Source organism: Syngnathus scovelli, chromosome 3, assembly GCF_024217435.2.
Source record: "Syngnathus scovelli strain Florida chromosome 3, RoL_Ssco_1.2, whole genome shotgun sequence".
Taxonomy (NCBI): Eukaryota; Metazoa; Chordata; class Actinopteri; order Syngnathiformes; family Syngnathidae; genus Syngnathus; species Syngnathus scovelli.
Window position 1 is genome coordinate 21,740,282 of NC_090849.1, and position 16,072 is coordinate 21,756,353.

General features: G+C 47.3%; 6 protein-coding genes across 11 annotated transcripts in view; 5 read left to right on the forward strand and 1 right to left on the reverse strand.

Moving 5' to 3' along the window:
• mymk (myomaker, myoblast fusion factor) overlaps nt 1-15,029 on the reverse strand; it is a 37,060-nt gene extending 22,031 nt beyond the window's left edge. The window contains exon 1 of one of the 3 annotated variants that reach the window (XM_049763395.2): nt 14,211-15,029. The gene's annotated coding sequence lies outside the window, so the exon portion shown is untranslated. The remainder of the gene's footprint in view (nt 1-14,210) is intronic. The other 2 variants (XM_049763394.2, XM_049763392.1) reach the window with 2 other exon arrangements.
• On the forward strand, nt 2,741-4,637 carry LOC125994105 (natterin-3-like). Of its 2 annotated transcripts, XM_049763318.2 has the most exons (4): nt 2,742-2,867; nt 2,997-3,104; nt 3,315-3,386; nt 3,506-4,637. In XM_049763318.2, exons 2-4 carry the CDS (start codon nt 3,008-3,010, stop codon nt 4,585-4,587), a joined length of 1,251 nt encoding a protein of 416 aa, XP_049619275.1. In that variant the 5' UTR covers nt 2,742-2,867; nt 2,997-3,007; the 3' UTR covers nt 4,588-4,637. The 2 variants fall into 2 exon arrangements, with proteins under 2 accessions (XP_049619276.1, XP_049619275.1); XM_049763319.1 differs by lacking the exon at nt 3,315-3,386 and having other exon boundaries at nt 2,741-2,867.
• Nucleotides 5,165-8,103, forward strand: LOC125994122 (natterin-3-like). 2 transcript variants are annotated; one of them, XM_049763338.1, is made up of 2 exons: nt 5,165-5,403; nt 6,975-8,103. In XM_049763338.1, the coding sequence occupies exon 2, from the start codon at nt 6,983-6,985 to the stop codon at nt 8,039-8,041; it is 1,059 nt and encodes a 352-aa protein (XP_049619295.1). In that variant the 5' UTR covers nt 5,165-5,403; nt 6,975-6,982; the 3' UTR covers nt 8,042-8,103. The 2 variants fall into 2 exon arrangements, with proteins under 2 accessions (XP_049619295.1, XP_049619294.1); XM_049763337.2 differs by lacking the exon at nt 5,165-5,403 and adding an exon at nt 5,840-6,037.
• Nucleotides 8,252-10,697, forward strand: LOC125994110 (natterin-3-like). The gene is made up of 4 exons (XM_049763323.1): nt 8,252-8,884; nt 9,278-9,368; nt 9,429-10,084; nt 10,187-10,697. Exons 2-4 carry the CDS (start codon nt 9,278-9,280, stop codon nt 10,613-10,615), a joined length of 1,176 nt encoding a protein of 391 aa, XP_049619280.1. The 5' UTR covers nt 8,252-8,884; the 3' UTR covers nt 10,616-10,697.
• LOC125994220 (natterin-3-like) lies at nt 11,876-13,856 on the forward strand. Its single transcript, XM_068650052.1, has 4 exons — nt 11,876-11,935; nt 12,161-12,233; nt 12,355-12,785; nt 13,152-13,856. Exons 2-4 carry the CDS (start codon nt 12,161-12,163, stop codon nt 13,791-13,793), a joined length of 1,146 nt encoding a protein of 381 aa, XP_068506153.1. The 5' UTR covers nt 11,876-11,935; the 3' UTR covers nt 13,794-13,856.
• On the forward strand, nt 14,476-15,924 carry LOC125994189 (natterin-3-like). Of its 2 annotated transcripts, none has more exons than XM_049763424.2 (3): nt 14,476-14,787; nt 15,006-15,100; nt 15,161-15,924. In XM_049763424.2, the coding sequence occupies exons 2-3, from the start codon at nt 15,010-15,012 to the stop codon at nt 15,733-15,735; spliced, it is 666 nt and encodes a 221-aa protein (XP_049619381.1). In that variant the 5' UTR covers nt 14,476-14,787; nt 15,006-15,009; the 3' UTR covers nt 15,736-15,924. The 2 variants fall into 2 exon arrangements, with proteins under 2 accessions (XP_049619381.1, XP_049619382.1); XM_049763425.2 differs by having other exon boundaries at nt 15,010-15,100.
• The last annotated feature ends 148 nt before the right edge of the window (nt 15,925-16,072 follow it).

Sequence of the window (16,072 nt, forward strand, 5' to 3'; positions counted from 1 at the left end):
TGTTCTTTTGGGTTCTAATGCCTGTGACACTCGGGGTTGGAACGCTGATCATAGTGAAAGTTCTCCAGCTGGTGACACTTTGGATTAACCATTCATGAGACTTGTGTTGACCATATGAAACTGTTAAAGATGATCTCATTCAAGGTTCTGGTGCTACTGATGTTCTGGGTTCTAGCGCTGACTCCACTCTGCTGCTTTCAATCTTTCGCTGGTCGCAATGTTTGCTAGAGTAAATCAAAGATGATACTTTGAGGTTCTGGAGCAAGTGACCTTAATTGCACCCAAAGGTTCTGAAGAAGTAATCTGAAGTTGATTCGAAAACTGCGCTCTTATTGGGTTTTGAAGCAAATGCCATTAGGTTTTCTAGAACATGGCGCTAGAGACGAGTTTTGGAAAAAGAGCTCCCTGTTCTGGTTTGATTGTGGCATTCTTATTGGGTTCTCAAGACAGTGAGCCTATGAACGGCTCATCAACTTGACAAATTGTGAGCTTGTCGTAGGCGACCGCGTCATGTTTGGCTCAACGAGGCGGAGGAACGTGCCGAGGGAACGTTTGTTCATCTTGTTGTCGACAAGCATCTTTGTCGACTTGGATTCCTTTCACGCTGTTTGAAACTTCACGAGGGAACACACACACAGACTAACAGGAACCGTTCCACTCAGAATGTCAAGATAGCAGACAGAATCCGAGAAATCCGAGAGGAGGTCCTGACCTGGAGACACACCGGTTGGGTTTTCTTGTTGGTTGATAATATTTTTCCAGTATCACACGATTATGATGATGATGATCCCCCCTCCCCCCCCAGAGTGACTGTAACGGTGACTCCCTGACAAAGCCAACGCGAGGCTTTATGCCAGCGAGCGAGGGCGAGCATCTCCGTGAATCTCTTGAATAATGCAAACATCTCCATTTGAAGACTCTCCAACACTCTGACCCCACTTTTGGAAAAAAGCTCTTTTTTTTTTCCTCTCCAGGCAGAATATTCCGGCTCATCTTCAGTGAAGCGCACGGGAAAAGAGCGTCGCCGCATGAGGAGGCTTTTACGTGGGGAGGGGCTTGAAAGCTCGCCGTCTCCCGCTGCCATCTTCCCGTGGCGGCCTCTAACCCCGCCGCAGCCGAGAAGCGCCGACGTCCGAGCGCCTTCCGAGTCATTCCGGGCAAAAACGTTTAGCGGTTCTTTTCGTTGTCTGTTATGCTAATTTAGCCTTGTGAATATTCAGTGCCGGCCGGCCGGCTGTTAACGTGTTTTTCTGATGTTAAGTCATCTCATGTCGGGCATCGGAGAAGATCTTGGCGTCGTCTTATATATGAGTTTTAGCAATGTCTGGTTTGGGACATCTTGTTTGATTTGGGACATCATGTCACAGATCTCTCATGAGGAACTTCCTTGAGGGACATCTCGTTGGGGTTGTCACATACGGGACATGTCCAGTTTCTTTATATACGTCTCACATCTACTTGTACACGTCTCAACTTTGAATGTCTCAATGAGGATATCGTCTCGTTAGGGGCATCTTGTTCACCTTGTCTGGACGCCTCATGGCCATCTTCTATGGGACACCGCATGCTAATTGAGCCTCATGAATATTAAATACCAACTGTTAGCGGTTAGGGACATTAGCATGTTGATGTCTGTGGCATTTATTACTCCTCGGAAGCGAGGCTGGCAGGTGGGTCAGACAACCAGGGGGTGACACCTGGTCCCTCAACGCCGCCAACCCCCCCTGCTGGCGCTGGCCAGGTCATAAGGTGCACAAGGACAAAGGAGACATCCAAGCGATGATGCATGGCATATCAAAGATGAGGAAAAAGCTAAAGAAAAGTGCCAGGGATGTCTTGTATGGGACTGTGACGTTTTGCTAAGGACATCTTCTTGGTAGACATGTCATTACTTCCATGAGGGATGTCTCATACGAGACATTTCTACACACAAAAAAACCTTGGTAGGTATCTTCTCAGAAAGCAGGCGTGTGTAGTATGAGACGTCTCATCAGCCGCATTTCACAGAAGACACTTAATTCGAGCAGTCTTCAGACTTTCCTGCCCCGGAATGGAGGCAGGAACGTATTCATTCCTAGTTTTCGCAAGCGTTAGCACCAGCCAACGAGCGGGAAGGGCTGCCGTGCGATGACAGGTGACGTGAAGATCAGTGTGCACGAGCAAACGCGTTCGTGCATTTTTCATACGGCGGTCGCCGGCTTCTTCCTGCGCTCCACTCGCCTGGCAGGGAATGTTGGGAATATCAAGAGGATGATTCACTGCCGTCTTGGAATGCAAGTTGACATCCACGTGATCCTCACATCGTTTAACAAAACATGTAGGGCAACTCCAGCTCATATTGGATGTCTGGTCGCGGACATTTTTGGGGTGTATTTGACAAAATGTCGGGGTTCCTCTTTGTGCCTTCTTCATGATGGACGTCATTTTGTGGGTGCTGCTCAGTGTTTAGACTGAGACACCACAATTGAATGAAATGTGAAGTAAAGAACAAAGTGACAAAGTATGCTGGCAAAACCCAGGCCATTCCGAAATGTTACTTAAAGCACTGATTCAAATTTATTATTTGCACTTAATTGTATTCCATGAAAATAATATTTTTTGATTGGGAATTCTTCTGCCACTGGGCATTAGTTTTTGTATTTTCACAGTTTCATGGAAATTTGACATTAATTTCATGCAATTTAAAAAAAAAAAGGGTCCAAATTTTTTTTTTTTTTTATATATGTCAAGGAAAAGAGTTTCAGAATTGTCCTACCCTGATTTGTTTGCACTGGTCGATCTTTTAAACAGAGTCAAAGTACAGCTGTAGCTCAGACTATATTTGTGTGTGCCGCCTATTGCCAGTAGCAGACACACTTGAATTGATGGTGAGTGCATCTCCTCGTCGTCCTTGTTTTTGTTCCTCTATGCGATTTAACGCTCTTCTTGTCATTCTTGCGTTGTTGCTCGACATCGTTTGATGCCTTCCTCAATATTATCCGCTTGTCTCGTTTAAGAACAAAACAAGATGGCCAAGCTGTGGGTTCCTTTTCTGCTGTTGGCCTTGATGCACCTGACCTCGTGCGCGAGCATTGACAACTGCGATCAACAGCCAAGCTCAAGCGGTAACCAGTAGTTCTCAAACTAGGTTCCCCTGGGATCAAATAAACATGACATGGTTCAAATGTAGCCCTTGAACATTTAGGGGCGCATGTGAGTAGTACTTTTTATGAATTGCCATTAGGATTACAAGGGGTCCTTGCCAAAAAGAAAAAACAGATGCTTTCAAATTCACGACATGGTGACATGGTGCATGTGTGTGTGTTGATTCCAAGATTCCATTTGCATCGCAAAAAGGATTCCCAAGTGGGCTGACAAAATGTTGGCAGAGCTCAGTGAGCCTCCTGGTAAATTGACACGGACCGCCTGAAGTGGACTACCAGAGTCAGACCCGGCATTTGCCCGGCATTAGTTTCTGGTGACTCTTCGGCTCACTGACTGTTTTCTTCTTTCCTTCACTCAACAGCTCTAGCTAACCTCCATCCCGCTGTGGAAAACAAGTATCCAGAACAGCCCCCCCAAAGTTCACCTCTGAGGCCGTCATCTGACTTTTTGAAAGAAGCGCAGGATGCCCCGTCGGCAGACTTTGATGAAACAAACTTGGAATGGAAGCGGTGGGCCGCCATCCTCCCTGATGGCGCTGTGTCCATTTACAACTCATATTCCAGCCGCATAGATTACATATGCAAAGTGGGCTGCCATTCGGGCTACTACGACTCCACGCTCAGCACCCCTGCCTGCGCCTACACTGCCGATGGGGCGGGGTACACCGCCGAGCACTTTGACGTGCTGGTCAACAAAGACGAATTTGAGATTCTGCAGTGGAAAAACGGCTACCGTGGCTCAGTGTCGCCCAATTCTATTAAGACCTGCGTCAACGAAGATGCGTACGTAGGGAAGAACCAGTATGGACTGGGAGAAGTGAAAGTCAGCGAAAAGGTATTCTACTTACCCTGGGGTGGAAGTCGTTATAAGTACGATGATTACCAGGTCCTGGAGACCATGAAAGACGTTAAGAGAGAGCACCTGATGGAAGTCAAATACCTTACAGAGGGCATCACGCCCATTGAGTATCCCCCTGAGGTCTTGAACAAGGCCACACTTGCAAATAAGGAGTGCAAGCCCATCAAGAATGAGATGACCCTAACCAAGACTGTTGCAACAACACGTAAGTGGGAAATTAACTTCTCCGTCACGGTGGGAGTCGGCATCACCATCGAGACGGGAATCCCCTTCATAGTCAACGGGAACATTGACTTCAAGGCCGCCTTCACTTATAGGTTAACCAAAGAGACTACCTATACTGACACCACCACCCACACTCTGACGCTGGAAACCCGGGTGCCCCCCGGCCACTCGTGCACCGTCAAAATGCAGGGCAAGAAGTACGGATTGGATATCCCGTACACGGCACGCCTCAAACGCGTTTACCGCAACGGGGAGACCAAGTGGACTACCGTCACCGGGACCTTCAAGGGAGTCGAGATCTCGGAGGTTGAAGCTGAAATGGAACGCTGTGAACTTCTGCCAGATGTCAAGCCTTGTTAAGATGTTCCATTATTTGTGAAACTGAAATAAAAATAATATTCACACAAGAATGCTTCTGCTTTTATTCAAGTCATGGACAGATCTATCTATCTGCCCACCCTGGACAGGTAAAGGTAAAAGGTAAAGACCCAATGATTGTCACACACACATCTGGGTGTGGCGAAATTTGTCCTCTGCATTTAACTCATCCCCGAGGGGAGCAGTGAGCAGCAGCGGTGCCGCGCTCGGGAATCATTTGGTGATCTAACCCCCCCAATTCCAACGCTTAATGCTGAGTGCCAAGCAGGGAGGCAATGGGTCTCATTTTTATAGTCTTTGGTATGACCCGGCCACAACCTTTCAGTCTCAGGGCAGACACGCTACCACTAGGACCACTGAGCTAGTCACCAGTCAGTTGCCAGGGCAGACAGAGACAAGCAAGATTCCACCCATATCCATCCATCCATACCCACAAATCCATCCATCCATCCATACCCACAAAACCATCCCTCCCTCTCCCCCTCCCAACCCTCCCTCGGCTTGGCATGGTGATCGATGTTGGCTGGTGATATCTTGCGGAGTGGCAAGTGCATAGAGATGAGTCAACATGGTCATACTGGCGGAGATGATCCAAAGGAAGTGGAGTTGAAAACACGACAGACATAGCGGGACAACGACAAGAAATGCCACAGTCTTGACTGCTTCGTCCGTCATGAGCAACGTAGCGATGGTTTGAGCCATATTTAAACGAGATCTTGTCATACGACAAGGACTGCCGAACTTTACAGTGACCCGATTCGTATTGGTCTGATGTGTGGTTCCCTTCTGGATCATCCGGTAAGAGCAGAGCTTGTGAAAAATGCAAACATAAAGCGTGAACGTCTTATATATTGCAGCTAACATGTAGCATTTTGCTGAGAGCTTCTACAAATCGATTGATCGCAGTTGAACTACTTCAGTATTACGGTATTGATCGTATGTAATGCTGTGTGAGAATGAAATGTCTTGGATGAATGAGAAAAAAACGGAATAAGGTAAAAGCGTACTTTTTTTAGTCCTATCTTCAGTCATTACACGCAATATTGCGTCGGCCTTGAAAGATTTGCTGGAATACTCCGAATTTGCTGGGCCTCTGGGGGTTGTTTTTCCCAAAACCACTTGGTACTGAATAATCAAAACCTGAAATCCATCCAAAATACGCAGTATTATGTTAGTTTTGTCTACACTGGTCAATGTTTTATCTGGAGGTCGGCGCAAAGTCAAAAGTGCAATTGAAGAGTAGAGTACATATAGTGTACGTTTTCATCTGCTGCCCATGGCTTCAGAGAAGACCCTCTTGGATTCAGCTTGGAGATCTAGTTTTGGTGTTCAGTGTATCATCTCTGGTGTCTGATGTATCCGCCGGTGGTACTCCTGCTGCTGGCCTTGCCGGCTCTGGCCTCGGCCCAAGGTCCAGACTGCGTACATCCCAGTAAGCAACAACATGAGTCCCACGGTTGTTTTTCTTTGTTATATTTTCAGTGGGTTAAGGTTGGTTAAGGTTAAGGGTTTGGGATAGAGCTAGATTTAGGGGATTATCATTAGGGTGAAAATCGCACCTAAATATGCTTCATTTAGCATTACATTGTATTACAAAACTATTTTCCTATATTACTGTTTATTAGGTATTGTGCCCTGATGAAAATAAATAATCATTAAGCAATGGTAAGTCCTGGGGTAATCCTTCACCTGGATCTTTTATCTTTAACGCTTGCTATGCTAGTTGCAACTACCATATTTCCAGTTGAACTTGAGTGCCAGAAAGATCGAGCCTTCTCTGCGAAATTGCGGAAGAAGGTCCAACCTCCACCTTTAGGATTCCTACTTGGATACTCTTGATCGGCCATCCACAAGGGGGCGACTCTGCCATGTGACTGTGTATGGCCCTGTGGTCTTAATTGAAATCAACTAATAAGTGCGCCAAGGCTGTCATAGATAAGATGCCAAGCCGGCAGAAAAGGTCACAGCGATAGAGCGCCCTAATTATTGTCTGCTTTTGATTATACACAAAAGATAATCTGCTTTTTGTCACGAACGAATACAAATATTGATGAATGATTGCTCTTGAGAGGCTGACATTTGTGGATTTGGACCATTCAACGAGGGAAAAAAATGGCCCTAAATAAATTCAATTATAATCATTTACTTGTCAAATTGATTAACTTGGACAGTTCTACTCGATTTAAACAAAACAAAACAAAATCACTGTACCAATGTGCATAGGTTGACCTTCTAAATTTAGTGAATCTTCACACGCTTGTCGTGGGATTGGATTTGTTAGTTTGCTTCACTGTTCGAATGTTGTCATGCTTGGCTGACTGGGCTCTTCTCCAACGGTGCTTTGTGTGTTTCCTTGGTTTACTTTACAGAACCAGTAATGGACCCGGCTCTGATCAACGTCGTTCCTCAACTATCAGGTGCCGGGTCACCTCGTATGACTGCGGGAGGACAAATGTCATCCGAAGATTTTGATTTCGAGGGAATCAACCTGGAGTGGCAGCAGTTTACGGGTAGTCTCCCCGACGGAGCCGTGTCCATTTACAACGGCTACACAAAGACATACGACTACATCTGCAAAAACCGGTGCGATTCCGGCTATTTCAGACCTAGCGAAAGCCAGTACTGTGTCTATTCCTTCAGTGGCGAAGCAGTGCAAACCAACGACTTTTCCTTGCTGGTCAACAAAGACAAATTTGAAATCCTGGAGTGGCAGGAGGGCGCCCACGGTTCGGTGGCGTGGAACGCGGTCAAGAACTGCAAGGACAGCGACAAATACGTTGGCAAGAACCAATATGGTCTGGGCAAGGTGCATGTTGGCCATCAAGTATTTTACTTGCCCTGGGGGGGAAAAGAGTACATCTACCCCACAGAGTACATGTTCTTGACCATCAATGAAGATATTCAGGAGGACCACTTGCTGGATGTACACTACCACACCGATGGCATCAATGTGGTGGAGCATCCCCCGGAGATGATGAAGAACGACAGTATCAAAAATTATGACTGTCTGGAAGGCACGGTCACTGACACCCTCAGTAAGACCAACAAGGTGGAGCACAAGTGGCAGCACACCTTCAGCCTTTCCCTCGCAGCTAGCACCACCATCACCACCGGTATCCCCTTGCTGGCCAAGGCAGGCATTCGCTTTAGTGTAGAGACCAACATTGCCGTAACCATGGGCACCACTTACACCGAGACCAACGAGCACAAACTTAAGTTGACGGTAACGGTCCCACCCAACCACGTGTGCAGAATCCACATGGTGGGCAAGAAGTACGGAGCGGATATCCCGTACACAGCGCGCCTCAAACGCACTTATACTAACGGCGAGACCAAGTGGACCACCATCACCGGGACCTACAGCAGCGTCCAGGTCTCGGAGGTCAATGGTGCGGCAGACCGCTGCGAACCGCTGCCAGACGCCAAGCCTTGCTAAAACGAACACTTGTTTTGACTTGTTATAAGAATAATAAAACCGATATCCACATCATCTGCAAATGGCCGACTTGTGTCTTCATCAACCAAAATCCGATGGTTCTTTACTCATCAAATAGAGTTTGGTCGTCACTAAAACTAAGACCATTTGTACGAAAACTATTCTCTTCTGTCCAAATGTATGTAAATAATTGGTGAGTAGGTAAATAAGTACGTAGAAATAAAAAAAATGAGGGAATGTAAAAAAAACAGGAAATGTGGAACACACCCAAAAGTGCTTTGAAACGCTGAAGAAATTGAAAAGGAATATCGTGAAGTCAGATGAAGAAATGATGAGCAGCTACTTCAGGAGACAGACCGGTGCTGCACTTTGACCCGAAGACAATATTATCTTGTTGTCTTTTCATGTCAATGATCCTCCATCTTATCCTGGGTATATGTGATAAGTCCGTGATATGAAAGCAGCCAGAACATTTGCTCAACTATTCATCCTTCCGACTCAGATGTGAGAAGATTTGGGGTGATAAGAGTGATTTGGAGAGGGTGTACCAAATGAAGTGTTACGTAACACTTGATCCCCTGTACATCATCAAGTTGTGAGGGACATTGTGTGTTAAATGCAGGTGGTTTGTTACTTGTGCGTTACATTTTTTGTCGATTTCATATCACGTGTCTGTGAAATACGGTTGTGTTTCCACGAGGCTGCGTTGCATTGTGGGAGACGCATTGTGAGTGACGTGCGTTACATTTGAGTCGGTGTTAAAGAAGGCGTGTCTTGAAGTGTGGCCCATAAAAATCTGGTGTGGACAGAAGAGGAGTCAGTAGGGCGGAGCACGCAGTCAGGGTGAGTCCTGTTTCAGCAATGAGAGCCGGTGACATCCTTAATCCATCGTCACCGTAATGATAATAATCATATCAATGTATTATTAATGTTTGTTATTAATGCCGATTTATGTATTGTGCTATTTTGTCACCTACTGGCAAAATGTTCTGTGCTAAGAAAAGTGCATCTCTTTTCACATGCGAATATCTCATACACTAGTTAACATGTTTGCTGCTAATACTAGTACGAGTGAAGAGCAAGATGTTAATGAGTATAATTATTTAAAGTCATGGGTGGTAGCTAGTTCAACTAGTGCACACTTTTACCTCACGGGTGTAGTTGCCCTCCTACCATCGTCTCTAATCTAGCACTGAATACACTGTGTGAAGATGTTAACTGTTGTTTAACAACCAGATGAGGGCGCTGTTGTTGCTGTGCGCGCTCATTGGCGTGGCTTGTGCTGGCGTACAAAATGTAATCCAGAGGAGCGCCCAACGCAGGAAAGGTGAACAAACGCCATCCCCATACCATCGAGTCTCTTCATGACCGTTGCTTTCCCGCGCAGCGTCCCTTCTCAACCCACAGCTAGAGGGCATCGTTCCTGACCGAGCTCCGGCCCTGCCCGCGGCTCCGGCCACCCCCGCCGACCTGCTGCAACGGGAGGCCCTGCCATCCGACTTCCTGTTCGGCGACAACGTCAACTTGGAGTGGCGGCAGTGGAACGGCTCGCTGCCCAACGGCGCAGTTGCCATCTACAACGGCTACACAGAGCGTACCGACTACGTGTGCATGTACAAGTGCGAAGCGGGCTTCTACAACGCCGCCCTGGGGCCCTACTGCCGCTACCCTTACGGGGACGCTGAGTACTACGCCCGCGAGTTCCACGTGCTGGTAAACAGGGACAACTTTGAGTTCCTGGAGTGGAAGGAAGGCTCGTACGGATCCGTGCCGCCGCACTCGGTGCGGACATGCCTCGGCGTTGGCATCTTTGTGGGCAGGAACAAGTACGGCCTGGGCAAGGTGGTGCCCCAGTTTGAGGCCTTCTTCTTGCCGTGGGAGGGCGACGAGTACTGGTACAAGAAGTACCAAGTGTTGACCGTCAACCGGGATGCGTACACGCAGCACATCTCCCACGTCCAGTACGACCTGAACCGCGTGGCCATTTTCCAGTACCCGCCCGAGACCATGCGCATCTCCGCCGTCACCAATAACGAGTGCCAGGTAGGGAATCCCTCAGACATGTTCCGTGGCCAATGTTGGGTATGAACCAGGAATTGACCAAGTGGTCTTACTAGATCTTTGCTGTAAATGACCTTTGATCAGGCGGTGAGCAAGACGGTCACCATCTCCAAGACCAGCGAGAAGGAGACCACATGGAACATCGGTCGCGCCACCATGTTGGGTATCACTGGCAGCATTACAGCCAAGATCCCATTGATCGGCTCAGGTGGTCTGGAGCTGAGTGGCGAGAAGACGCTGCAGTTCTCCCGCGGGACCACCCTGGTGGAGGCCATCTCCCACTCGGTATCGGTGGAGCTGACGGTGCCTCCCAACCACTCATGCAGGGTGCGAATGGAGGGCCGCAAGGTGAAGGCCGACGTCCCATACACGGCCCGCCTCAGCCGCACCTACCGCAACGGCGACACCCAGTGGACATCCGTGTCGGGCACCTATGACGGCGTCCAGATCGGAGAGGTGCGCGCCGTGGTGGATCGCTGCCAGCCTGTGGAGGACGCGCAGCCATGCCCGTGACCAACGTCGTGACAAACGCCGTGACCAACGCCGTGTTGTCGTGTGACGCCAGCTCATCGTTTGCAATAAAGTTGTGACAAAATTGGTTGCTTCATTGAGTACACATGCCTTCTAAAGTCAGGTTTAAATGAGCCACTAATTAGGATTAGACTTTCAAGTCATGGTTAGGGATTCCAAACAAGGTTTAAGGTTTTAAGGCTGGATAAGGCTATCAAAGCTGGGCTAAGGTTGAAAGGTGAGATTGAGGCTTTCAAGCAAGGATTATTGTTTAAATTAAGGGCTCACAAAGAAAACTAAGAAATAAGAATAATTGTAATATATATAAGGAATCGAATGAAGACTTTAAATTACCAATACAATACAAAATAAGTAATCAAATGATTAAAATCGTACCAATACACATAAATACAATACAAATAAAATATAAATACTACCAGTAGTACAAGTATAATAAAACAAAAGAAAAAAAAGATTAAAAAAATGAATGCATTGCAAATCATTAAAATGATACATGAAAAAAGTTAAAGGATTAATATAAATAAATAAGTATTTCAATTAATTCTTTCAATATTTTCAGAATTAAAAAAATGAATTCAATGCAAATCATTAAAACGATACATGAAAAACGTTAAAGGGATTAATATAAATAACAAATAAGTATTTCAATTAATTCTTTCAATATTTTCAGAATTACTTTGAACGAGTCTTTTTATTTTATTTTTTTGTCCTGACAAATGTGTGACGTAAGCCAGCACCAGGGTGAAGACCGTGCTTGGTGACCTTGAAACAAAGGTCAGTCCGATCATCACCTCGGCTATCAAGGTCACGCATGGGTCAGGGTCACTTCTTATCGCTTGTGCTAAAACAATAATCTTATCTGTTGTGATAGCTTAAGTGAATCTTGTGGGCCAAAGTAAGCAAAACGCTACGATTGCATCTTCACTTTGGAAGCCGCCCTCGTGTCGTTCGCCCCCCTAAAACGTATTTCAAACCCAAATGACACGCTCCAAAAAGTATTCCTAAAAAGCAGCAATGGCGAGGGGAATGGAAATTATGTCAGATTTTGTTAGGGTTAGTATGGCTGGTACTGAATGTTGGGATTTTAAACGGGGGTTCAAAAGTAAGGTTCCAAGGCAATGTTAGGGTGTTAGGATTTTTAGACAGGCGTGAGGTTGCCATTGATGCCTCAACGTGCAAGAAGGGTCTGGCAGCGTCTTGTCTCCTTTATTGGGGTTGAAGGTCGCCTTGGAGGAGTTAAAACAGCTTTCGCGTGCGCCAAACGTCGAGACCAACGCGGCCAACGAGCGACACGTCAACAAGGTAAAGCGAGCGCCACTGCAAACACCACAAACAAATAAAAAGCGATTTAAAAAAAAAAAGTGCCCTGCGTTGGGCAAGCTCGACTTTGCTGCCCTCTGGAGACTCAAGAGAAAAATAAATACTCTGTGCTGACGGAGAGAAAAAAAATATATAACAGAATTGGAATGAGGTTAGAATATTATAATTTTTTAATAGCCTCATCTGACAAATTGAGCATTTTTGCAGATGAGGTGTCTTGCTGCTGTGCTGTCGGTGCTTCTGCTGGAGCTGTGCAGCCCGACGCTGCAGTCAGATCCGCGTAAGTCCCGTGTATCTTGTATTTTTAATTTAAGAGGGGAAAAAGTAAAAAAAAATTAAGAACGATGCTCGGAAATTGTGCAGTAGCTCACGTGTCTTTTTGTGTGTCTATGTGAGAGAAGAAGCATGGTTGAACGTGGCCCTGGGGGAGGTGGTCCCACCCTTGGAAGCGGCCCGTGACCCTGCTCCACGCGACCCGATCTCCTCCTCCTCCTCCTCGGCTGACTTTGGCGAGCACGCCAACCTCAGGTGGGTCCCTTGGAACGGCTCCCTCCCCGACGGGGCCGTGGCCATCTTCAACGGCTACGCGGAGCGAACCGACTACGTGTGCAAGGTGAACTGCGAGGCCGGGTTCTTCACGCGAGACGCCTGCCACTACCCATACGCCGCTAAGGAGTACGCGTCGACCACCTTCGACGTGCTGGTCAACATGGACCGCTTCGAATTCCTGGAGTGGACCGAGGACTCGTACGGCTCGGTTCCATCACAGGCCGTCAGGACGTGCCAAGACGTCGACATCTTTGTGGGCAAGAACAAGTACGGGCTCGGCAAGGTGGGCACAGAGCAAAAATCCGATTCGCCCGGGGGAAAAAAAATCTTGCAGGACGATTCATAGCTTTTTTTTCCCTCATAAAAAAAGAAAAATGTGACAATGCATGATGTTATGACGCAAAAGATTTCAAGTGAGAAGCAAAATTTTTCACGATCAAATCTGAAATCATCATCAATTATAATGAGAACTTTCACATGTTAAAATTAATCGATTCAATTAATCAGGTAATGATCTATTTGGCATTTTTGTCCCTGTTGTAGCAGCCAATATGCTTTCATAACTAGAAAATACAACAACTTGAGGAAACTGTATAACTTCTGTTCAGACCTCCACAAATCATATTTTTGCCAACATGATTGTACAAAGGTGGTGAGCATGCACGAGGCTTTCTTCCTTCCGTGGGAGGGCGAGGAGTACTGGTACAAGCGCTACCAGGTCCTGCGGGTCAACCCCGACGTATACAGCCAGCACATCTCTCACGTGGACTACGCCGTGGACCAGATGAAGCTGTTCCATCACCCGCCCGAGACCCTGCAGCTGGCCAAAGTCACCAACCTGGAGTGCCACGCCGTGCGCAAGACGGTGACGCTGGATAAGACCAGCGCTACCGAGAAGACCTGGGACACCGGCCGGGAGACCCGCAACGGCTCCGTGTCCACCATGAAGGCCAAGGTGCCCATCCTGGGGCCCGGCAACGTGGACTTCACCGAGGAGCAGACGGTCACCTTCTCAGAGGGGACCAGCCTGTTAGAGTCGGTGACCCACTCGGTCAGCGTGGAGCTCCTGGTGCCACCCAACTTCTGGTGCGGCGTCAGGATGGACGGACGCAAGATGAGAGCCGACATCCCCTTTAAGGCACGGCTGAGTCGCACCAACCACAACGGAGACACGCACTGGACGTCCATCACGGGAACCTATGACGGCGTCAGCGTGGGCGAGATCAACGCCGTGGTGGAGCGATGCCAACCAGTGGCCGATGCCGTTCCGTGCCTGGCCGCACAAGACTGAAACTGATGTCTTGAGAAAAACTCAAATAAAAAATTGGAGTTTTCGTGACGAAATAAAATCTTGAATGAATGTGGCTGTGTGGTGGTTGTGTCTAAGCCACAAGGCTATAAGGGCTCCCTCTAGTGGTACGTCAACAAATAAAATCGCATCTAGTCTTCAGTTTCCCAAATTCAGACTTTTTGGTTTTTCTAACATACTTTTTTTTTCCAGCAATGCCTTGGGTGTTAATTTAACCACACGTTTTTCAGTCATAGGTTAAACATACGCACTTTCACCAAGTTTCGCCAAACACAAAAAGTAGAAATACCCGCGACACTTCGTATCAACAAATAAAAGTTATTTTTAGATGCACCTACGTTCACAGTTCCACAAACTTGTCTCAGTAAAGCAAGTATAAACATACTGATGAAACCTTACCTTAATCGAGCGTTGGCCGCCATTGCCGAGTCTCTCCCGGTGTGCTAATGGTAGCACTCGGCTAGCCTCTGTGGCTAATGCCGCTGTAGTCTTCAGCTACCCCAAACGTTTGCCCTCCTCACATCCGGAATTTCCAAACGATTGCCGCGAACGATAATACAAAATGAAGCAAATGAAGCAACTTAGATGCCAGAAAGATTGATCTTCTGCGAAATTGCGGAAGAAGATCCAACCTCCACCTTTAGGAATCCTACTTGTATACTCTTGATCGGTCATCCACAAGGGGGCGACTCTGCCATGTGACTGTGTGTGGCCCTGTGGCCTTAATTGAAATCAACTAATACAGTTAAGGACAAAATTATTAGCCCCACTTTGAAAATGTCATTATTTTTTCAATATTATGTAAATTTCCTTGAACTTCTTTATGATGCTTCTGACTGCAGTTCTTGAGACTTTGAATTGCTTTGGTATACTTATATAACCTTCTCCTTCCTTGTGAGTATCAACAATTCTTTTTCTTAACTCAAGACTCATTTCTATTCCTTTCACCAGGATTGCAGACTACTGTGAACCACAGGTAAATTTCAGCCAAGCGTAATATTGAAAGCAACCTCTAGATTTGATTTCAGGTCAAGCATTGAGAGCAAGATGTTAACGAGTATGACTATTTAAGGTTATTTGTGGTAGCTAGTTCAACTAGAGCACAGTTTTACCTCACGGGTAATGTGTAGTTGCTCTCCTACCATCGTCTCTAATCTAGCACTGAGTAACGCTGTGTTAACTGTTGTTTAACAACCAGATGAGGGCGCTGTTGTTGCTGTGCGCGCTCATTGGCGTGGCTTGTGCTGGCGTACAAAATGTAATCCAGAGGAGCGCCCAACGCAGGAAAGGTGAACAAACGCCATCCCCATACCAGCGAGTCTCTTCATGACCGTTGCTTTCCCGCGCAGCGTCCATTCTCAACCCGCAGCTAGAGGGCATCGTTCCTCGCCGAGCTCCGGCCCTGCCCGCGGCTCCGGCCACCCCCGCCGACCTGCCGCAACGGGAGGCCCTGGTACCCGACTTGCTGTTCGGCGACAACGTCAACCTGGAGTGGCGGCAGTGGAACGGCTTGCTGCCCAACGGCGCGGTTGCCATCTACAACGGCTACGCAGAGCGTACCGACTACGTGTGCATGTACGAGTGCCAAGCGGGCTTCTACAACGCCGCCCTGGGGCCCTACTGCCACTACCCTTACGGGAACGCTGAGTACTACGCCCGCGAGTTCCACGTGCTGGTAAACAGGGACAACTTTGAGTTCCTGGAGTGGAAGGAAGGCTCGTACGGATCCGTGCCGCCGCACTCGGTGCGGACATGCCCCGGCGGTGACGTCTTTGTGGGCAGGAACAAGTACGGCCTGGGCAAGGTGGTGCCCAAGTTTGAGGCCTTCTTCTTGCCGTGGGAGGGCTACGAGTACTGGTACAAGAAGTACCAAGTGTTGACCGTCAACCGGGATGCGTACACGCAGCACATCTCCCACATATAAACCTTACCGAAATCACAGTTTCGAGAGATAACTAAAACTAGTGACTTCCTGTCAACCACTGGTGTGTTCAAGTTTCCCGCGGGTAAATATGCTTCGCAGTACAATGCATGATAATGTACGAGAGTTCCTCTAGTGGCATGGAGGTAAATTACAACAATACAAAAATTAAAAATTGTTCATACAATCAAATCATCGATTTTGTAAAAGGAGCCAACGATCTTCAGCAAGCATTCTATCAATGAATTTTATCAAATTTGTCAAATGTTCAGCCCAAGGTTTGCGTCGTCACATACTACCTTGTCTCGTACCCAGATGATTATATCGGATGGCTCAGCAG